This window comes from Epinephelus moara, chromosome 16 (genome assembly GCF_006386435.1).
Source record: "Epinephelus moara isolate mb chromosome 16, YSFRI_EMoa_1.0, whole genome shotgun sequence".
Lineage (NCBI taxonomy): Eukaryota > Metazoa > Chordata > Actinopteri > Perciformes > Serranidae > Epinephelus > Epinephelus moara.
The window spans coordinates 25,708,066-25,731,583 of record NC_065521.1 but is presented as its reverse complement, the minus strand read 5'-3'; the positions used below and the strand labels follow the sequence as shown (position 1 = coordinate 25,731,583).

The following is a 23,518-nucleotide window of genomic DNA, read 5'->3' as shown; positions in this document are numbered from 1 at the left end:
AGGAAAACGAGTACAACTCTCTCAATCAGCATGTTTTGAGAGGGCGCAGTTTCAAAATGACAATCTCAAAAAGCCAGCACAAATACCAAACTTAATAAAGCAAAAAAGTAAGAAAACCAAGAAAACAAGCAGGAGCGACTGCAACAGGCTGCACGCGCGGGCGCATGCGCACTACATGACAGTGTTGAGATATTAGTACCACTCTACATTGGAAGTTTGGCTTTTGTTGAAAGGAAAAGCAAGTGTATCAGGTTGACTGACAGAGGTTTTGTGACAGGCAGTGGCAGCCCCTTGTAATTGGTCCTTACTAAAAGTGAGAAGTGCCAGAACCTGCAGGCTGTGAGATTTTGACATCTCTCCTGTGCTCTTGGCCCCTTCAGTGCAGGTGTCATCCTGGTTTCCAGCTTAAGCGGGATGGGAAGACGTGTGTAGATATAGACGAGTGCACAACCACCTACCCCTGTTCTCAGCGCTGCATCAACACACACGGCAGCTTCCACTGTCTCTGCGTGGATGGCTTTGAACTCAGCCCCAACGACCCCACCATCTGCAAGTCCACGTCAGGTGAGGCTCGTTTGTGTGGGTTTTGCTTTTTGCTGGTTGCTTACAGCCAATTCAATCCTGAAGCAAATGTTTTCTGTCTTGTATATGTGTGTAGAAGAGGAGCCCTACCTGATCTTTGCTAACCGGTACTACCTGAGAAAACTCAACCTGGACGGTTCCAACTACACTCTTATTAAACAGGTGAGACACACTGGTTCTCAGTTTGACCCACTGAAACACAACAAGGTGAAGCTCTTATTGTTTGCGCTCCATTCACCTGTTAATATTGTACCCTCCTTTGTTTCAGGGTCTGAATAATGCAGTGGCACTGGACTTCCATTATGCAGAACAGATGATCTACTGGACAGATGTGACCACTCAGGGCAGCATGATCCGACGCATGCGTATGAATGGCAGCAACATGGAGGTCAGTGAGGAAACCCTTTTAGCCAGCCAACACATGAGGATAAATACTGTTTACCTCGCTTGATTAAAATTTTGTGTGAGTCTCTGACTAGAAACTTTATCATTGTGTAACCTTGTAACTGACTGACTTGGCAGGTGTTGCACCGGACCTCCCTGAGTAACCCAGATGGCTTGGCAGTGGATTGGGTTGGCGGGAACTTGTACTGGTGTGACAAAGGCCGGGACACCATCGAAGTGTCGAAACTCAATGGGGCCTACCGGACTGTGTTGGTGAACAATGGCCTGAGGGAACCTCGTGCTGTGGCTGTGGATGTTCGCTATGGGTGAGAAGCACAACTGATATTATATTTTACAGGCTCTTAAAACACTCTGATGGTAACTGCTGAGCTGTGTTTAAATACTGTCACTGTAACACTATCTTTATCCCTGTGCTGCTTAGCTACCTGTATTGGTCTGACTGGGGCGACAACCCTCACATTGGGAGAATCGGTATGGACGGCACAAACAGAAGTGTCATCATAGAGGATAAGATTACGTGGCCCAATGGACTAACCCTGGACTTCATCAACGACCGTATATACTGGGCTGATGCCAGAGAGGACTACATTGAGTTTGCCAGCCTGGATGGCACCAACAGACACACAGGTAACAAACAAGTCCACACTCCTACACAGACACAGTTTTCTTACTGCCTTTACACACTGAGAGCAACTTGGTGACACTTTCTCATAGGGCTGGGCAATATATCCATATTATGTTGTATGTTATATCCCCACAAGTGTAACTACATGTCGTAGTGACTCAGACCTCCCATTAATTTTATAAACTGAAAACCATTGCCCTCTGTGGAAACAAAGCTTTTATTTAGTTTTATTTTACAGAAACAATAAATTTTGAAGACAACAAAGCCCACCCAAGGTAGAATTTTAAGTCTCATGTGTTTTACTTTGGCTTCATATAAGTCCGCTAGCCGATGATTATTTACCAAAAATCTCACTGCGTATACATTTGGTGAAAGCACCAACCCTAGTCAAACCTACAGTATTGTCACAATTTCTTTTTCAGGGTTATTTAGTTAAAATATTGTGACATTTGATTTTCTTCATATTGCTGAACCATACTTTCTCAACTGATTGTTGACAATGTGGGACTCCAGTTGCATGTATTAGTCTAAATATTGGTCTGCAGTGACGTAAGATATGTGTGTGTGCGATTGAATGTTTTTAGTAAGTTCAAAGTAACATTAAAATGAAAAGTTATGGAGGCAGGAAGCTGTCGAATGCCACAGTCGCAACTTTAGCTTGAAATAGACAGAGGACTTACTCAAGGCAGTATTTTTGATGCATTTATTGATTAAGTCATATAAATAGAGCTGATGGGGAACTGGGACGCTTTAAGTGGTTTTCATCCTGTCCACTTAACAGGAGAAATGATTTATGACAAAACCACTCTGGCAGTGAAACAAGGAAGTGCAGAAGAAACTGAATATTCAGCCGATTAGGTTTTGCTGTGGCTACATTTTGTGGGGTGACGGGCTAATGGGCTTGTCAACTGTCTGAATGAGTTTCCTCTTGTCACATAGTCATGCATACATTCACATACTTGTTTGGGAGCCACCAAGCATAAGCAGGCAGGTCAGATGGTTACCCGCTGGGCTGGAGTCCTGCAGCACAGGCCCAGGGGACAGAAGCCCTTTTTGTTCCGATCAGTGAGGCTTCGAGCATGTATGACGTCTGCATAGTGCTCAGTTGTTTAGCACACTCGCTACAATAGTTGATATTGTGAGCCAACCAGGCGTGCAGAAGAATTCTGGAGTGCAACGGGCGTCTGTATTGTTTTATTCGCTAAGCTCTGCTCAACACATATAGATGCATCCCAGCAGTCTCTGAATGAAGAATGAATACACATGTAAAATAGTGTAAAACACTTGTTAGAGAGCATTGTACTATGAGCGTGCGATGATGGAGGAAAACTACTTTATATACAGAATTACAATTCATAATAGAACATCTGACAATCTTGTATTAGCTTGTTGTGTCAGACCATCAGTGGTTTGTCCAGGGAGATATTCAGCCATCCTTAGATACACACACGTGCACACACACACACGTTCACAAACACCAGTGTGGCCCCTTGTGTGTTTGCAGAACAAGACTTGTTTGAATTCAGATAAGGATTGACCAAAGGGAGCTTCATGCTAATCTGACTAATATAACAGTTCGACCCGATGTCGTAAAACATGCTAACAACATTTTAGTCCTTTAAAGCACCTCACTTGTTATAATCAATACTGAAACCATGGTCACCTAGGTGTTTTGAACTGCGTGCTTCATGTGTCTTCTTGTGTGTGCGGATCCATGCGTGTGTGATGTATTTGGATTGCTGTGTTTTACAACAGAAACTAATGGTGTGTTTCCATAATGCGCCAACCTCAAATACAGAGAGCAAACACACAAAACGTTAAGAATATAGGAGCAGAAAAAGGTGCAATTAGAGTGTAAAGCCAAATGAGGTGTAGAAACTATTACGTAAGAACAAGATAGCATGGAGCCACTATAGCTGTGCTCCCCACCCTGCCTCTGATTTATAATTACAGTGCAAGGCTGTCCCAACAGTTTCTCTTTGAGGAAAGTCTAATTACTAAAATTATTATTATTATTATTTTTGTTAAGGTTTCCATTGGTCAATGAATTTCTAGGATATCATGAAAATTTGATGTTGTTTGTTGTTTTATGAATGGGAAAAGTCAGATATTTACCAGTTCCTCATATTTATTTGATTAGACGCTAGTATAATTTCGTTGTATGCACACCTCTCCTCCTCTTCTCATGCACACGTCAAGTCCCTCTCTTTGGGAAAGCAGAGTGTTTGCTATTGACGAGATTTTTTTAAGCTAAAAATGTCAACATATCAGGAAAAGATAGATTTTTGGACACAGAAAGTGTATTTGTTAGTTATACAAATTCATTACTTAGGATAACAGTAGTTTTAGTGGTCATTGAACATACCCAGGTTCTAGTCCACTATTGACATGATGTTCTATTCCTATGTATTGTTACATATTACAGGTTATTACACAATATAACACTGCACAAGAGAGTTTAAAACTTCTTATGATCCAGACCTAGGTAAATTTCACGTTATCTTTAAGCACAACTTTTTACAAGTCTCATCTTGTCATGCACAGTTAACGGCCTTACAGCATCATACCTGTCATAAACAACTTATACCTGTATTCTAACACAGAAATAATTGTAAATATTAACATAACTGTAGCATAGTTTACTACTATGTAATATAAGAAAAATACAGCAACTGTTGTGTAAAATGAAATAACATCAGAACCTACACAATATGTCTTACCAACACACACATTTTTACAGAATATAAATATGGGCTCACAGTAGGAAACTTTTAGTGTGATAGATTTACTGAACCTAACGGCTTGTGGATAATATGATTTAATGTTTTCTGTTTCTTTGCAGTTCTGAGCCAAGACATCCCCCACATCTTTGCCATGACCCTATTTGAGGAGCACATCTACTGGACCGACTGGGAGACAAAGTCCATCAACAGAGCTCATAAGTCTCTGGGTACCAACAAGACCACCCTGATCAGCACCCTGCATCGGCCCATGGACATCCACATTTACCATCCCTACCGCCAGCCCCCAGGTAAGAGACGCACTGTAGGAAGCATCTAGCAATGACTGCCCTAGTTCACATAGTCACAGGTCATTGTACACCCGCTATGTATGTTTGTACTTGTGAAATAAATCTTTAGCTGGAGCACTGGTCCAGATGTTGGCTGTGTATAAAAAGATGAGAATGGTAGTCATCTAGTCCAAAGAAGATTTTAAAAGGCATTTAAGTGTGTTACGGTGTAGGAATACATTGTATGTGTTAATAAATATGAAGATGCAAAGACACACACTGTCAAAAACATAACTATTATTTTCCCTACTTTAATCCAGTTATCATTAAACCTTGTGCTGAAAAACATATTGGTGCAGCCAGACGTTAAAACACCTCCCTTTTTTCCTTGTCTTTTCCAGTGCTCGACCACCCGTGCCAGACGAACAATGGCGGCTGCAGTAACCTTTGTCTCCTCTCTCCTGGAGGAGGCTATAAGTGTGCCTGCCCCACCAACTTCTACCTGGCCAACGATCAGCGCACTTGCATGTCCAACTGCACGGCCAGCCAGGTGAGGAGGCTGTGTAAACATCATCACTGTGAATATGACGGAGTGACTACAGTTGATAAGTGGATTTTCATATCTCCGTGTCTCGCTGTGTCTTGTTTGATGAACTGCTTATGCCTGGTGATTGTGTATTGACAGCTGGCTGGCTGCCCAGTGCTACAGTATCTAGCTCCTGCTTTGTTAACAGCGTCGAAGCAGAGGAGCTCTGGTGTTATGCCCCATCATCTCTTTGATTAATTTTTCTTCTTCCTAATGCAGTTTGTGTGCAAGAATGACAAGTGCATTCCTTTCTGGTGGAAATGTGACACAGAGGACGATTGCGGTGACCGGTCGGATGAGCCAGCAGACTGCCGTAAGTGTTTAACATAATTAGGAGACGATGGTTTGTCACATTCCTGTAACATGTGACATGTTTGGGATTTGTTTTGATTTGGTATTGGGATTAAATATTTTGCTGTGACCCTTACAATTTATGCCTTTTTTTTCCCCATTTCAGCTGAGTTCAAATGCAGGCCAGGGCAGTTTCAGTGTGGCACAGGCATCTGCACCAACCCCGCCTACATCTGTGATGGAGACAACGACTGCCAGGACAACTCTGACGAAGCCAACTGCGGTATGTCTTTTTTAAAAAAAATGCATTTCATCCCCAGATAATAGTCTGACACATTTGATATAATCTGCATCCTGCCCTGTATATTTTTTTTCTTGTACACTACCATCACCTCTTTATTGCTCAAATCTGCTACTTGTTTCTTTTTACTACAGATATTCACGTGTGCCTGCCCAGCCAGTTCAAATGCTCCCACCCAAGCCGCTGCATCCCAGGTATCTTCCGCTGTAATGGCCAGGACAACTGCGGAGAAGGAGAGGACGAGAAGGACTGCCGTGAGTAGAAGCTTCTATTTTTTACCCCCTTTAATTACATTATATATTTTATGAAAGTTTGATTTCACCAGTGCAATAAAAAAAAAGCTCCCGAAAGTCATTATTTTGAGGATGTGTCTAATTATTTTGAGATAAGTAAGTCACTATTTTGAGAGATTCATTTACTATTCAGAGATATTTAAGTTATTTTGAGATACTAAATCATTATTTTGAGATAGTGTTTCATTTTTTGGAGATACTAACTCATTATTTAGAGAGAGCTTCTCATTATTTTGATATACTATGTTGTTATTTTGAGAAACAAACTCATTCCTTTGACATGGTAACTCATTATTTGGAGAAAGCTTCTAATTATTTTGATATACTGACTTATTACTTTGAGAGTCAAGTCATCATTTCGAGAATGTTTCTCATTACTTTGAGAAACCAACTCATTATTTCAAGTAAGTTCCTCATTACTCTTTCGGGATCTTTTTTCCATCACACTGGCAGATATGGGCTTTTATATATACTATAATGCCTGCGCTGATATGCTGTTCTGTCACTTTGATGCTTTATTTCACGTAGTAACTATAAATCTGTCATTCTCTCCCACAGCTGAGGTCACGTGCGCACCCACCCAGTTCCAGTGTGCCATCACCAAACGCTGCATACCTCGAGTCTGGGTGTGCGACCGTGACAATGACTGTGTGGACGGATCTGATGAGCCTGCCAACTGCAGTAAGACTTTCATTTTATTTAGCATTTTGTTTATTCTGAGTCATCCTGATTAGTTCTTAAGTGTAACCACCCCCAAATGTTTCCCTCTCCAGCCCAGATGACTTGTGGTGTGGACGAGTTTCGATGCAAAGACTCTGGTCGCTGCATCCCTGCTCGCTGGAAGTGTGATGGCGAGGATGACTGCGGTGATGCGTCAGATGAGCCAAAAGAGGAGTGTGGTAAGAATATCATCTCTTTTTAGAAAAGAAGAGGCAATTTTAGGCTTGTGTTGTTGCTGATTTTATTGTATTGACTGTAACATTTTCTGTGATTTGTACAGCTGAGAGGACGTGTGAGCCGTACCAGTTCAGATGTAAGAACAACCGCTGTGTACCAGGTCGCTGGCAGTGTGACTATGACAACGACTGTGGGGACAACTCGGATGAAGACAAGTGTAGTAGGTGTCACTTTCAGCTTGGAGACAACTCCACCATACTGTCAACATTTGTTATCTCACCTCGTCCAGTGTCACTTACACTCATAACTTGTCCACTGGTAGCATACTCACTTTGCACCTCTAACCTGTTAACTGTGCATACAAGCTACTCGTTCAGCACTAACATCCATTCTCTGTCATTTCTGATGCATCTCACCTCATCTGATGTTTGTTTCATTTCATACTGTCCTGTTGGCATGAGCCAGAGGTAAGTCACTCCACCTTCATATGTCACCTCTCTGCTGTGTGTCCATGCCGTGTCCACTCTCATGCTCCTGTCCAGCTGTGATCCCCACCCTCTTGTGAGAGTCTGCAAGCTGAGCTCTGACAGATTAACTTTGTGACATTGGTGCTCTTAGTCTCTACTGCCACAAGATGCCACTGCATAAGACTTTATATTTGATGTTAATGACCTCCTTTCATTCTTTCATGTCACCTCCTGCAGTGTTTACAGTACTGATGCGCGGTTTGCAGTTATATCTTAAAGAACTTATACTGTAAATAAATGTTCATTTCTTTAAAAACAGGGTAATATGATCATGCTAATTCATGATATTGAGTCAGTTTAATACTTGCAGCATCACAGCAGCAGAAACTAAAAGTGCACCTCCATTAAGAGAGATGCTGTGTGCATTTATGCATGAGGATCAGCAGCGTAACTTCACTTTTACAGAAGCTAAATGTTTAGTTCTGTTTCCTGTCAAGTTACAGTTTTTAGATTTGCTGCTCACATGTCCCACCATATTTGCTGCAGTGACATTACTGCGCACATGGAAACAGTCACAGTTACTGAGAGCAGCCTCTCTAATCATTAAATTGTTAAAGAAAACACTCATACATCAAAACAATGCATAATTAAAAAAGCAACATAGCCCACAGGGACTGGTAGAGTGTGGGCCTGTAAATCAGAGAAGATAATTCATTCGGGTGGATTGTGGGTGGATGATTTATGTGTACATGCGGATTGGAATGATGTCAGAGCTGATCTGTGCATCACAAGTCTAGAGTCTTTCTCTGTGGCTATTTTAACCCTTGTCCTGTCTTTGTGCTGAAGGCTAGAGCAGCCATAGCTCACTGTTAGGAGTGTTTAATCGTGTGTTATGTCACTGACCTTGTCACCTTGTCTTTCATCCTCTGTAGTGCCTCGACAATGTTCAGAAAGCGAGTTTGCCTGCACGAACGGCCGCTGTATTGCCGGGAGGTGGAAGTGTGATGGAGACCACGACTGTGCTGATGGATCTGATGAGGTGAAGAAACTTAAAGTCTCAGTGTCCTTTAACATAATGTTTTGTATTAATCTGGAAAAAAAGCTACATTGTATGTATTTAGAGTATAAAAGCTGATCCTCTGGGCGTCGGTGGCTTTGTGGTAGAGCAGGCGCCCCATGTACAAGGCTGTTGCCACAGCGGCCCGGGTTCGAGTCCAGCCTGTGGCCCTTTGCTGCATGTCATCCTCTCTCTCTCCCCCCTTCACACTTAACTGTCCTGTCCATTAAAGGCAAAAAATGCCCAAAAAATATCTAATAAAAAATAAAAGCTGATCCTGTGGATTATGATGTTTCTTCAGAATGGCTGTGATCTGAAGTGTGACAACGACCAGTTCCAGTGTAAGAACGGACACTGTATCCCCATCCGCTGGCGGTGTGACGCTGACCCCGACTGCATGGACGGCAGCGATGAGGAGAACTGTGGCAGTGCTAGTAAGTGCATGTTTGTGTCTATATGTGTTGGTTTGACTTTATTTATTTTTACTACTATTCTTATCAGATTTTTTTAACCATGTCTGCCTATATGTATGAATGTGAAACACCTAAAGGCAAATGCCATGAAAAGATGTATCTACCACAGAAGTAGTAAAGATGTCTTCCTGTTTTTCTCAGCTGGTCGTCTCTGCCCTCTGGATGAATTCCAGTGTAACAACACTTTGTGTAAACCCCTCGCCTGGAAGTGTGACGGGGAGGATGACTGTGGAGACAACTCTGATGAGAATCCCGAAGAGTGCAGTGAGTGCAGCCTTGTGATTCACACACATGCTAAATGTCTCTCAGTCTTCATCTTTTGTCCTGACCTATTTTCTCTCCTCTACTTTCTTCGTCCCTCTTGTCATTTATCTGTTCGGTTCTTAGGGAAGTTCCAGTGTCCTCCCACCAGAGCTTTCCGCTGCCAAAACGACCGTGTGTGTCTGCAAGTGTCAAAGAGGTGTGATGGTGTCAACAACTGTGGCGACAAGTCAGATGAACTGAACTGCCGTAAGTTGTACAGCTTTTCAGATCGCTGTGAATTCCCCCTCTTTCTCGTCTTTGATTAAACAGATTGTGTGTGTGTGTGCTGTCATATGTCTACAGAGGCTCCTCCAGCTGTTCCCACATGTGAAAAAGATGAGTTCCTCTGTGCCAACGGCAGATGCATCAGCTCCACTCTGCGCTGTAACTTCTTCAACGACTGTGAGGACTATGGCTCTGATGAGATCAACTGCAAGACAGGTGCCTCATGTCAAAACTGATTTCTGTATCACAGCACATCACAGATCTGATGTTAGATCTGTTTAAGCATCAGCAGGATCATCCCTTAAATTTTAAAAATTCACAGACTCATGTTTGACTTGTTTTTGTGTTTAGACACCAAACTAAATGACTGTAGGAGTAACAGGACTCAGTGTGGTGACGGAGACGAGGCCCACTGTGTCACCAACGGCACAGACTCCTTCTGCTCCTGCAAACCAGGCTTCCAGAAGACAGGACACCACACCTGTGGAGGTAAACCATGAACACTTCACCTGACAACCGATGACTCACTTCAATTATCTAAATCATAGCGCATGTTAACGCTTTGGAGGTGAGGAGCTGGGCAGTTATAATTGTCTGTTTAATATGACTTTCCTCTGGCTCTCCATTTTTAGATAAGAATGAGTGTCTGCAGTTCGGAGTGTGTTCCCACATCTGCAACAACACCAAAGGTTCCTACAAATGCAGCTGCCACAAGTACTTCACCAGGATCAATGACACCTGCAAGGCCGACAGTGAGGACCAGAACTGCATCTGTTTTATACTCTGCCTGTCCTTTCAAGCTACTTTTTAAAACTCTCTTAATAATTGTTCACTTCATTTTTCCTTCCAGGCATGAACAGCAGTCGACAGATTCTGTACATAGCCGATGACAATGAAATCCGCAGCCTGGACCCCGGCATGCCTAACTGGCGCTACGAGCAGACTTTCCAAGGTGATGCGAGTGTACGTATTGATGCGATGGACCTGCACGTGAAGACGAACCGCATCTTCTGGACCAACTGGCACACAGGACGCATCTCCTCGTATGAACTTCCAGGACCATCATCATCATCCTCCTCGAGTGAGGGCAGGATCACCAACCTGCAGGTAGTGTCAGTTTAAATGTGTGCGACACAAAAACTCTCCATCATATTACAAAAACACCACACACAGTCACATGAGCATGCTATGACCACCTTTTGTTTGTGTCCAGATCAAAGAGCTGAAGATGCCTCGAGGTATAGCGGTGGACTGGGTGGCCGGTAACCTGTACTGGACCGACTCTGGTCGAGATGTAATCGAAGTGGCTCAGATGTCAGGCCAGCACTGCAAGACCCTCGTCTCTGGTATGATCGACGAGCCTTATGCCATCGTAGTGGATCCACAGAGAGGGTAAGAGACAGCGATCAGCTCTTTGATGGTGGCTTCAGGGCAACAGTCATATAAAATATACGATTTCTATCATGGCTTTTTACTGTCGTTTGTTTTGTAATAATGTGTTACAACTCTGTGATTCCTTTCAGCACCATGTATTGGGCAGACTGGGGGAACCACCCTAAAATTGAGACAGCTGCCATGGACGGCACTCTGAGACAAACTCTGGTTCATGAGAACATCCAGTGGCCCACAGGTCAGTACTGCATCAGCACTGAATGATTTATCGGAACCCTGGTTCTTTCAGAGAATGGAAATCACACATCGTGTTTCTGAGCAACTTCCTGCTCCACATTCACAGTTAGATAGCTTCACTTTAAGGAGCTGTGCAGCACAATGACAGCCCTTTATTGTATATAGTTTGTCATGTCCAGTGTTTGGAAGGTCGCTTTTGAAATGTATGGATTACAGATTACTAGTTACCTGTTAAAAATGTAATAAGAAATGTAACTATTTTACTTCATCAAGGTTTTATAAAGCTGAAGGTTTGACATGGAGCATTTTAACAGCATTTTTACAACTGGTAAATGAGCTTTACACTGTAGAGCACTGTTACAACCCTTTTCTGATTTCAGAAAAAAAAATATTGTTGACTTTCCAGCACTGACAGGTGTTCTTGTCCAACAAGAATGCCATCCGCTTAGGCATGGCAGACTTAGGTTGCTTAGAGCAATGCGCATTGATTTCAAAGGCAGTGCAAATTACAACAAGAGAACCAGTCAAAAACAACACTCAAAATGTAAGCGCGTACTGCCAAATAAATGGAGCCTGTCTGGACATAAAGACAGCTCCTTGTAAGGCATTTACCCTTGATGGTGCTCGTATTTGACTGTGTTGTCTGGAAATATGCCAAAAGAGGGCATGCTTGTGCAGCGAAAAGATGCTATACAGAACAGAATGAAGGTCGTATTGCAAGAGCTTTTTACTGAAAAGAATAAAGAATGTATTCAATGTAACCTATTTGTATTCACCAACATTTTGATTAGTAACTGTAATGGATTACGCTTATATTTATTTTATAATTTAATTACATAACGCTGTTACATGTAACTTGTTACTCCTCAACACTGGTCAGGTCTTACTTGCAAGGCTGTTCTGTCTCTCCAGGTTTGGCAGTGGACTACTTCAACGAGCGTCTTTACTGGGCAGATGCTAAACTCTCAGTGATTGGCAGTGTTCGTCTGGATGGCTCTGATCCAGTCATTTCTGTCTCCGGCATCAAAAACAGTTGAGTTTTTTTTTTTCTTAAACTCGTTTGAAACATTAAAGATCAGAAATCTGGCATTAAACATTGCCTGAAGATTTTTCTATTTTTAACCCACTTCTTTTTTTTCCTTCTCATTTTCAGACCTGCTCCATCCGTTCAGCATAGATATCTTTGAGGACTACATATACGGGGTCACCTATATCAATAACTTTGTCTTCCGGGTCAACAAGTTTGGCAAAGGCCCCATGGAGAATCTCACCACAGGCATCAACCATGCCACTGACATTGTCCTCTACCACCGTTACAAGCAGCCGGAGAGTGAGTGTCATACTGATTCTTGCCTTTCTACACGTATAGTAAGAAAGTCATGAGATGGATATTATTTTTAGTCATGTAAATTAATACAACTGGTTTTATACATTTAATGCTGGTTTGCCTAATGGATTTCTTGTCTCTCTCTGCACCAGTGACTAACCCGTGTGACAGGAAGAAGTGTGAGTGGCTGTGTCTGCTCAGCCCCAGTGGACCAGTGTGCACCTGCCCCAACAACTACGTGGCCGACAACGGCACATGTGTGGAGAGACAAAGCCCCACCCAGTCACCCTTCTGTAAGTCTGCAGATAAAGTCCACCGGTTTGCATATAGCTGGGCAGTAGAGCAACAACCCTACTTTCACTTCATCAAACTCCTGGGTGGCTTTATGTTCAGATGCAGCACACAAAATGTTGATTCATAATGCAGTCTCCCCCACCCCTCTCCACAGCTCCCCCTTCAGGGCCCTGCGATATTCAGTGTCAGAACGGCGGGAGCTGCTTCCTCAACGCCCGCCAGGTGGCCAAGTGTCGCTGCCAGCCCAGCTACACCGGAGAGAGATGTGAGATCAACCAGTGCCGGGACTACTGCAAGAATGGGGGCACATGCACTGCTTCTCATACAGGTAAGAAGACAACACACTCATACTTAATGATTGATGTATTCACCGTAGACCAACCTGCCCAGACTTTCATTAGCTCCTTTACTTAGTTTGCAGTTAAGCAGGGGGGTGAACTGTCCCTTTAGCATGAAGTTTCTTCCTTTTTAATGATAACTTATGTATAACAAGGTCTCAGTTGTGTATATTTCTGTGGAGACAAACCATCTTTGTAATGATTTTGTTACACCAGCGTGAGTGTAAATACCCTTGTCTGTCTTGAGGTTATTCAACAGGCACTTTTCCTTGTGAGAAAATCTTTCTAACTACTAAATTATTAAGTGAATAAAAACATGTTATGGCAAATTTGATGTGAAATGAAATGCTTTTCTGGCAAGTAATTTAAGGCCACTGATGGCAGCTGGGCAAACATGTTTTATTTGCTCTGAAAATCATTAGTACAATTTCCACCCATCCTTTTGATGTCTGTGAAAGCTCTCTGGAGTATTCATTAGTAATGATCCCATGCCCAAGTGCTGCAGCAGGGAGAACACGAAGCAGATGATTTCCAAAAATCACCAACTCTCGTCCTATGCTAGTTCTGCATTGATTCTATAATGTGTAAAATCAATGTAAACTTGTAGTGACAGTCAAGTAAAATTCTGCATCCTGTAAAGGAAGTCAGTTGTTGAGATACATAGCTACATGCTTTGTGTAAGTCATTGTAGTTGTGTTCACCTATATTTGTCTCTATTTTTTTTAAACTCACAATTCATATCTTACGTGTGTCCCAGGTGCCCCAACCTGCAGATGTCCAAAGGGCTTCACAGGGCCTAACTGTAACCGCCACACGTGTCAGGACTACTGCCTGAACGGAGGCAACTGCTCCGTCAATATGGGCAACCAGCCAACCTGCAGCTGCCCGTCTGAGTACAAGGGAGACCAGTGCCAGTACAGTAAGTGGGAGCACTATCAGATGTTTGCTACATTGTCTTTAAGGAGTTTTACTTCAGTGTAGATTGTGGATGGATGAAAAAACAATCTGTATGGTTTCTCAGCTTCTTTTATATCTATTTTTCTGTTGTTTCAGAGAACAAAAAAAGCCCCACTACCATTACAATCCTATGGTAGAAGTTTGAATCTATGGCAGCTGTTTACACCTCTCACGTGTCTTCTTTTCAATCCCCAGCTGATTGTGAAGGGTTCTGTCACAACGGTGGAACCTGCTTACAAACCTCCAACGGCACCAAACTGTGTCTGTGCCCCACTCAGTACATCGGACACCAGTGTGAGTTGGACAAATGTCTATTCTGCGGAACGGGCAAGTGTTTGACGTCAGCCTCAGGCGAGGTTTCCTGCAGGTGGGTACACTGTGACGATGTGGCCAGACATCAATCTATCACTCACTTTACAAAGAACGCTAAAACTGGCATCTGAACATAGCACCCATCATTCTAAAACCATGGACATTATTTGCTGCTATATGAGGACTCTGAGGAGATGTTATTGAGCAACATAATTATTTTTTTAATCTGTGTGTGTGTGTGTGTGTGTGTGTTTAGCTGTCCCAACGGTCAGACGCAACCCAGCTGCTACTCCTGTTTGGACTACTGTGCAAATGGCCAATGTTCAGTCGACACTCGCACACTGCTGCCTCAGTGCAAGTAAGATATATCACCTGACCACCACTAATCAAATACACATTACACTTGTCTGTCTTTCACACTCAAATACACACAGGGCTCATGCCAGCTCCTTTTTTACTCCTCTTTTTTTACTGTGCACAAATCAGGCAACCCACCCTGTGTTAATGGGCTTCACCGCTCATTTGCCTGTGCATTTACTGATATGCTGTTTGTAAATTCATCATTTAATATTCAAGGTTATGATTAGACTGTCTTAATCTATAGTTTCTACCCAGTGTACTGGGGATTTTAGCCTTGGGTGACTGAATGGAAATAATAAAGGATTAATAGTTGTGTTTATTGCCAAAAAGATATCAGCAGAGTTCCCACAGATCCTTGAAATCCTTGAAAGTTTATGAATTGAGGGGGAAAGAACAAGGTCCTAAATAGATATTTGTCATTTATGTGTTTAATTTCTATTCTTACACAAAATATATAAATTCAAAGTTCTTTTGATTTATTTATTTTTTCACTGAACATTGATTATTTATCAATGTTCAGTGACCATGTTCTGCTGTCTGTGTGTGCGTCTCCTGCAGTTGCGTCACTGTTTCACACGCCACCTGCCACCACCTACACAGCACAATAGAGAAGCGTTCAGACATTGGAGCCTCTTTCTCTTTTTAATTGCTGTCTGTGAGCTTCTTAAAAGCGTGCTAGTTTTCTTTAAAACATTTCTCAGTAATTAACCTCAAACCATGCCATGTTGAGTCCTTGAATTCGAGGGAATTCGGCCTTGAAATGTCATGAATATGATGCTTAAGAAGGTGTAGATACCCTGCATCAGAGTCTCCTCCACTCCCTGACTATAACGTTATCTATGATACAGATTAAAAGCAAAAATTACAATTCCCAGGTTAAGTGAGGAATAATCCAATAAGGGAGCTGGCACATTCTCATTCACACACACTCATTGTTGTAACTCTGATTGTGTGTCCAGGTGTCCTGTAGACTGGAGGGGATACAGATGTGAAATTGCAGCAGCTGCTGTGGATTCTAATCCTCATAGTGGAAGTAAGTTTCACAGTTCAGACAGTCCTGTCAGTAAAACATGCACTTTGATTCTGTTTACTCACATTATTTGTTCACTCGCAGGTACTGCCTCCGTTGTCATCCCAGTGCTTCTGCTCCTCTTACTGGCACTGCTGGTGGTTGGTGCCATCTTGTGGTACAAGCGGAGAATGCGCGGGTGAGTCCTGGTTTCAAATACTTCACATCCAGACTCCATTTTTCATCCGTTCCTCACACGTTCTGCTATCTAGCTTCTCTTTTTCTCCTTCCTTTTGATAACCATCTATTTCCTGTCTCCCAGGTCTCTATGGCCGGGCAAATCTCGTTCTCAGTGCTCGCGGTAACTTCATAGGGTTACACATGTTGACCCACAAATCCTGTCCCCCTCCTTACCTTAATATCCAGTCAGATTGGTCATGCTGTTCGTCAATCCATTTGTCTTTTCTGTTGGTCATTGTAGAAATCTGTTTGTCATTGCCTGCCATCTCCTGTTTGCCTCCCACTGGGCTTCATGCTCAGCACCACAGGGACATATTAACTCTTACCTGAAGTAGCTTTGATGGTGATGCACAAACAATCGAAGTGTTTCGTCCTTCTTGCATCTCCATACCTTCCCTTGTTTACATGTTTAAATGTTAGGCTTACGCTATGTGCTTGCATAGTTAAGTATAAAACTGTGCATCTATAAAAAAAGTTTATGTGCTTGCAAACAGCTGAATATTTGCAATGTGAAAATCCAGCATTCTCCAATGTAGACATGCTGCAGTTTATTCTCTGGGTTTGATCAAATGACCTTTTGTCAAAAGCTCATTTGACAACCTTTAGTGTTTGTTGTCTTGATTGTGTGGATTGTATGTTGCTGGTACTGAGTCAGTACCTGGTTTATGCCAAGTTTTGATACTTTTCAAGCCCCTGTAATTGTTTTAATTTAAGGTTTCTCCCCCCAAAAATAGCTCACAGTCTTCTTTTTTAACTGCTTAGATGGTTAATCAGTTTGTTTATATTGTCTGTCTGCAGTGCAAAGGGCTTCCAGCACCACAGAATGACGAACGGAGCCATGAATGTTGAGATTGGGAATCCTGCCTATAAGATCTATGAAGGAGACCCAGACGATGACGCTGGGGAGCTCCTGGATTCAGACTTTGCTTTGGACCCAGATAAGGTAACACAACTGAAAGCACCTTTATATGAAGGGTCTGCTCACTCAAATCACAGAAAACATATCTTCTCACTTACACCTAGTGGTCAATAGCCATGTAGGTAGTTTGAGTTTATGTACCTAAATCTGAAACTTCTTAGTGGTGGGGAATTTCATTTTTGCTGCCGTTTCTTTGGTAAAAAGTAGTTCCATCAAAAACTGTTCTGAGAGATGCCTTTAAAAGATCCAGAGTAACTGGGACATTGTTTGTAGAAAGACACACGTAATGCTTTGACCCAGTTTGTCTTGGGGTGGTAGCGAAAATTTTAGACTCAACTAGAGACCATCTTGCACTGGGATCACTCCAGCCAAGATACAGGACCTGCAACTTAAAAATGAATGTGGGCAAGGGGCATAAAGTGGAGGGTGACAAAGCAGCATTCTGACTATGCTATTAATAACTCAGAAACACTGTGCAATAATCCAACTTACAACTTCTGTTCCCGTCTCCGTCTTTCTCAGCAATAACTCTATTATTAGTGTTGCTGCACTGAGTCTTTCTGTCATTCAGCTTTTGACCAAGAAACTCTATTATAGTCCAATATATTTAAATCTCTGAGGTCATAAAGTCTGGTAAAAATATTTCCCTCTGCAAATATGTAGGCCTGACACGCTGTCCTAACAGAAAGCAAGTGCCTCTCTGTCCTCACTGAATCTGTTAAATATGCACTTATATTTTGTCATGTAAACAAACCACTGCACCTGTCAGCTGTGCACCTAATGTTAACAAACCACATAGGAAATCAGCTGTGCGCTCGATCATACTTGAGACATAACCACCAAGGAGATAGGTGAGTACTTGCTGTCTGCCTACGCTTGTACTTTTTAAAAAAGAAAACATGTTTTATAATGTGATATTTACTGGAAATTACATTTACAGTAAGACTAGTATGTCATCAAAAATGTGAGAAAAACGTCATAGTATAATATGTTATCAAAAATGTCACAAAAACGTCATAGTATACTATGTCATCAAAAATGTCACAAAAACGTCATAGTATACTATGTCATCAAAAATGTGACAAAAACGTCATAGTATCATATGTCATCAAAAATGTGACAAAAACGTCATAGTATAGTATGTCATCAAAAATGTGATTAAAAACGTCATAGTATAGCATGTCATCGAAAATGTGATAAAAACGTCATAGTATAGCATGTCATCAAAAATGTGATAAAAACGTCATAGTATAGTATGTCATCAAAAATGTGATTAAAAACGTCATAGTATAGCATGTCATTGAAAATGTGATTAAAAACATCATAGTATACTGTGTCATCGAAAATGTGACAAAAACATCATAGTATAGTGTGTCATCAAAAATGTGATAAAAACGTCATAGTATAGTACATCATCAAAAATGTGACAAAAAAAAATGTCTTTTAAAGAAGGAAAAAAAAAAAAAAGCCTCTACGGGTGCCACTGATCAGTCAGGACTAATCGATTGGACCCCCTGAAACAAAGACCCAGAGCAGGCAGACACACTATATCAGGCCAAGTAACTAACCAAAACTATCTGCAAGGGTTGTAGTGGTGGGAAGGGGAAACATCTTTGGTTCTTGCCATTTGAGTGAACTGACCCTTTAAGAGACGAAATGTTTTTATTTTTTGTTATTTGAATGACCTGACCTTTTCAAGCACAAAATGCAGTAAATGCTGCCTTCACATTTAAAGCTTGTCTGCCTTCCTCGTGCCCTTTGAGTCACCATGTAATTTTCTTCGCTCTGCAGCCCACCAACTTCACCAACCCAGTGTATGCCACCCTGTACATGGGCGCCCACAACAGCCGCAACTCCCTGGCCAGCACAGATGAAAAGAAGGAGCTTCTCTCCCAGGGCGACGAGGACATGAGTGACCCGCTGGCGTAGAGCTCGGCATGGATTGAACTCTGCCAACATTGCCCTGCCCGACCCAGTGCTGAGCCGATGAGCGCTCTCATCTTATGCCTTTTACCAACTGAAAAGAAAAGCAACAAAAAAAACAAAACAACAAAAAAAAAAAGCGAGAACACTGTATAAAATGTATAAAATGAAGGACTACTTTTTTAAGTGATTGCAGTATTATATTTTGTTCTTTGACAAAAAAAAATCCTCTGGTGACGAAAAGGAACCATTTTATAGACATTTATTCAGTTCTTCTTTTTAATTTTGCTCACCTCCTCCTCACAACTGTCCCTCCCCTCTCACGCATATAGCCACTACCTCTGTGCAAATGTAAAAGATAGAGAGATACAAATGGCAGTGGAACAATTTTAATTTTTTATTTTTGTATGAATTGTATAGGGGAGAGGAAAAAAAACAAGAGAATATTGTTCCATCCTAGAAAACGTTGCCAAGTCTTTGTTCATGAAAGAGAGGAGAAGTGTCAGTGCTCACTATGAATGCTTCCTGGATGCTGGTTCGGCTCAGTCTTTCACATCGTGTGTACGTTTGCTGCTGGAGGTCTAAAAGGGGGGGCCGAGGCTGGGAGACTACACATGGAGGACTTGGCATCTCCGACGGTGTCTGTTCTGTCGTCTCAAAGAACTACATTCAAGTGATTGTCTTTTACCTCCTTGCACAGACTAAAGTTAAATATATATATTTGCATATATATAAACAAATATTAACAAAGTGTCTTGAAAATATACCCAGGAATACAAACATCAGTAACAAATAGCAGTCTGTACTTTTTAAACAGTCTTTTTTTTTTTTTTAAGTCATTGTATAATTGACATACTCTGTGTCAGCAATGAATGAGTCAATGGCAGTGTGCGAGTGCGCTGGATGAAGATGATTGTAACAAAGTCCACATTCCAGGATGAAAAAGTCTGGGATGGATATCCGTGGCCTTGGTTTAGCCTACTGCAGGACACTCTGGACAGGAGTCGGATTTCGCTCTGAAACTGTTCTAGAAAGTTCCTTTTGGGAGTGACGGCAAGCTTCTGTGAATTTCCGGTCATCACTGAAAAACAATCTGAATAATTAGCTGGTTGCATTTGGCTTTTGTTCCTTGTCTTTTGATTGTAAATGTACTTTCAGGAAAGGCTGGGGAGACCGTTTGATGGTACTTACTTCTGTGCGAGATTGAGTTCTTTTTTTGTTTTTTTTAAATTGTATGTAATTACATGGATGTGTAATTTAGGTTAATGCTCATTGTTAAGTGCATTCCCAGGAAGGGGACTGATCGGCTTCCTGATAAGCATTCCTTTGTTAATTCCTTTGCCTTGCTGCTAACGCTAACCATCTGTTTATCTGTCGAACTGGTTTTTAGTCTTTAAAGTGTTGCTCTCTCTGTGTCACTGCTCACCACGCTGCTTTTAACTGAGCTTATCAGCCATACCTGCCATATCACTCTGCATGGTGCTCTCACACACCCATCCTAGAGGAAACTCTGTGGCTTTGCCCTTCACTTGTTAACAGTATTCATCACTTCTTTTTTCTTTCTTTTTTTTTTTTTCTTTTTTTTTTTTTTTACATCCTGCTCTGTTAGATTTTCACCCGACCATGTAAATTAGAACAATCATTTTTCAGTTGGAGAATTTCTTTTGGTGGCAAAAACCCACATGGATATTTGTGGTTCTGATTGTTTTGTTATGATTCTATTTCTTTTTGATATAAGAAAATTAAATGGATTTTTATAGTAGAAATGTACGGTGGCTCTGTTCGTCATTTGGAAAGGAAAAGCAATCGCTTATTATTTCTGACTGGAGTGCATCAGAAGTGAACATCAAGTATCCTTCTAACAAACAAAAGAAAAGAGGAAATAAAACATGAACATGTAGTAATCACTTGTTTTGGATGTTGCTTCATCACAGAAAGTCTTGTTCACATTTACTAATATTTTTGCACTGTCTTAGACCATAGGCATAACGTATGAATTTTGAAAATTGAAGTAGTTCCCCTTTAAAAAGGCTTGAAAGGTACTGAACTCATCTAAAAATGAGGCCTGAGTTGGTCTTAAAATGTATTAAATCAATTTTTTTTAAAAATCAAGTCTTATAAGTGCAAAGACAGGGGGAAAGGGATTTTATCAACATTTCTTTTTCTGAAGTTGTCTGTCTTCTCAGATAATTGTCAACATAATTTCTTTGATAATTACTGTATGCCCTCACACTAATGTGATGCAGAACGGGATATTAGGACCAACAACACTCATATTTTGTTTCTGGCCATGTTCAAAGCAGAGGATCTGTTGGATGCTAGCTAGCTGTCACTGCACCCTGAATGACATGGGGGAGTGCAAATTTACCCAAGATTGGCTATTTAACCAAGATTTTATGTCATGGCTAAACCCGGTTCAAGGCCATGCATGCCAGGCTTGGTGTATTTTCTGGTTTTAAAACTCAGAACGATGTGAATCAAGGCAGTGGAATCCTACAAAATCATGGAAACACAAAATCATGAAGAAAACCGGCCAACAAACTCCAGTTCTGTCCTACCCTTCTCTCTGCCATGAGACAAAACAAAAATCATGTTTTAGGTTACAATAAACATTTGGAAAAAATGTTCTTAACTCAAAGTAACTGATGTTGGCTCAAGGCCCACTGTCAGGGGGGTTGAGGGTTATAGATGACCCCGGCCCCATGTCAATGGGGGACCTATGAAAAGGTCTGTGGTTGACCTTTGAACTTGATCAAGTACAACAATTTACATAATGATACCACTGACAATACAAGTTTTATGTATTTACATGATAAATAAGTGTATTTTTATCATCAAAACACATTTCAATGTGCCATCTGATACCCCCCAGGTAAGGTACTATACTATGACGTTTTTATCACATTTTTGATGACATAATATACTATGACGTTTGTCACATTTTTTATGACATACCATGACGTACTGAAAATGTCATACAAAATCGTCATAGTATAGCGTGTCATCAAAAATGTGACAAAAACGTCATAGTATAGTATGCCGACACAAATGTCATCGTATAGCATGTCATCAAAAATGTGACAAAAACGTCATAGTATAGCATGTAATCAAAAATGTGACCAAAACGTCATAGTATAGTATGCCATCAAAAATGTGACAAAAACATCATAGTATAGCATGTAATCAAAAATGTGACAAAAACGTCATAGTATAGTATGCCATCAAAAATGTGACAAAAACATCATAGTATAGTATGTCATCAAAAATGTGACAAAAATCTCATAGTATAGCATGTCATCAAAAATGTGACAAAAACGTCATAGTGTAGCATGTAATCAAAAATGTGACAAAAACGTCATCGTATAGCATGTTATCAAAAATGTGACAAAAACGTCATAGTATAGTATGTCATCAAAAATATGACAAAAACGTCATAGTATAGTATGTCATCAAAAATGTGATAAAAACGCCATAGTATAGTATGTCATCAAAAATGTGATAAAAATGTCATAGTATAGTATGTCATCAAAAATGTGATAAAAATGTCATAGTATAGCATGTCATCAAAAATGTTTTGATGACATACCCATTTCCTACCTACCCACCCTACCATATTATCCGGTCCTTGCTACCTCTGAATGGCCCAGTCTCAGGAGGAGATTTATTTGTTCTTTATCCACTGTGTATTTTTATAGTGAAAAGTGTTCTGTGCATTTATCGTGTATAAAATGTGGGGATGGGGATGATGATGATGATGATGACAACGACAACATCTCCACTTTGGCCTGGCCTTCTGGCTCCCCCTTGCCATAACATATTCCTAAGGCAGCATTGGATGTGAACCCCAGTCTCCCACACTGAAGTCAGTGGTCTTAACCACTGAGTTATCCTGCCTACACATACACACTTTTCTGCGGGCACATTTAACCTTTTTATTTGGGCGTTGGACTTTCATTTTTACCTGCCCTGGATAAGTTTCAAATCTCCCACCTCAGAATTCCCAAGCAGCTCTTTAAGCTGCCTGAGGTAGTCCACCTCACACTTCCATTGTGTTTCACAGAGCCTTTCACTCTCTCTTCTGGACAGCGGCCTTTAAGATTCAGCAGCCCTGGACTAGGATCGAACATTCAACCTCAGGACTCCCAACCGGTCCTCTAACAGCCTGAGCTACCAGGCCAAAGACACTTTGTGTTTCTTAGACATTTTAAATTTCTCCTTCAGACATCAGCTTGCAAAACAGACTGACTGTTGCCCTGAGAATTGAACCCCAATCCTCTGACCTTCAAACCAGTCTTCTATCCCACTGCACTAATGAACTGGAGACACATGAGCTCTCTTCGTTGAAGATTTTCAGTCTCTCTTTTGGACAAAGGCATTCAAAAGTCAGCTGTTAAGGTGTACTAGTCAAAGGAATTAATTAGAGACAGCTGTTCAGAAGGCAGACTCTCTGCTTTCAAATCAAAGGCTTAAACTCTATCAACCTATCAACATCATCATTATAAGGATGTTTTCAATCTTGACCTGTCCTGAGGGGGACATGAATACCGGTATCAAATTTCAAGGCAGTCCACACAGTACATAGAAATATACAGAGAAAAATCACACACTTCATTTGGACAACGGTATTCAAAATGATAAAAAATAAGATGATAGTTTTATGACATACTATACTATGACTTTTTTGATAATATTTTT

The 23,518-nt window shown here is 41.2% G+C and overlaps 1 protein-coding gene across 1 annotated transcript in view; it reads left to right on the top strand.

Annotated features, from left to right (window-relative positions):
* lrp1ab (low density lipoprotein receptor-related protein 1Ab) overlaps positions 1-20,593 on the top strand; it is a 118,659-nt gene extending 98,066 nt beyond the window's left edge. Inside the window, exons 56-89 of the mRNA XM_050063782.1 lie at positions 381-564; positions 659-744; positions 851-970; positions 1,105-1,292; positions 1,409-1,614; positions 4,455-4,643; positions 5,024-5,172; positions 5,428-5,521; positions 5,666-5,782; positions 5,935-6,054; positions 6,652-6,774; positions 6,867-6,992; positions 7,094-7,210; positions 8,390-8,496; positions 8,816-8,948; positions 9,129-9,251; positions 9,375-9,497; positions 9,594-9,731; positions 9,867-10,004; positions 10,148-10,267; positions 10,366-10,622; positions 10,729-10,907; positions 11,039-11,145; positions 12,057-12,176; positions 12,298-12,474; positions 12,624-12,764; positions 12,920-13,093; positions 13,861-14,022; positions 14,256-14,427; positions 14,629-14,730; positions 15,692-15,765; positions 15,847-15,940; positions 16,780-16,924; positions 18,692-20,593. Coding sequence (XP_049919739.1) covers positions 381-564; positions 659-744; positions 851-970; positions 1,105-1,292; positions 1,409-1,614; positions 4,455-4,643; positions 5,024-5,172; positions 5,428-5,521; positions 5,666-5,782; positions 5,935-6,054; positions 6,652-6,774; positions 6,867-6,992; positions 7,094-7,210; positions 8,390-8,496; positions 8,816-8,948; positions 9,129-9,251; positions 9,375-9,497; positions 9,594-9,731; positions 9,867-10,004; positions 10,148-10,267; positions 10,366-10,622; positions 10,729-10,907; positions 11,039-11,145; positions 12,057-12,176; positions 12,298-12,474; positions 12,624-12,764; positions 12,920-13,093; positions 13,861-14,022; positions 14,256-14,427; positions 14,629-14,730; positions 15,692-15,765; positions 15,847-15,940; positions 16,780-16,924; positions 18,692-18,829 — 4,743 coding nt within the window. The 3' untranslated portion in view covers positions 18,830-20,593. The remainder of the gene's footprint in view (positions 1-380; positions 565-658; positions 745-850; positions 971-1,104; positions 1,293-1,408; positions 1,615-4,454; positions 4,644-5,023; positions 5,173-5,427; positions 5,522-5,665; positions 5,783-5,934; positions 6,055-6,651; positions 6,775-6,866; positions 6,993-7,093; positions 7,211-8,389; positions 8,497-8,815; positions 8,949-9,128; positions 9,252-9,374; positions 9,498-9,593; positions 9,732-9,866; positions 10,005-10,147; positions 10,268-10,365; positions 10,623-10,728; positions 10,908-11,038; positions 11,146-12,056; positions 12,177-12,297; positions 12,475-12,623; positions 12,765-12,919; positions 13,094-13,860; positions 14,023-14,255; positions 14,428-14,628; positions 14,731-15,691; positions 15,766-15,846; positions 15,941-16,779; positions 16,925-18,691) is intronic.
* The last annotated feature ends 2,925 nt before the right edge of the window (positions 20,594-23,518 follow it).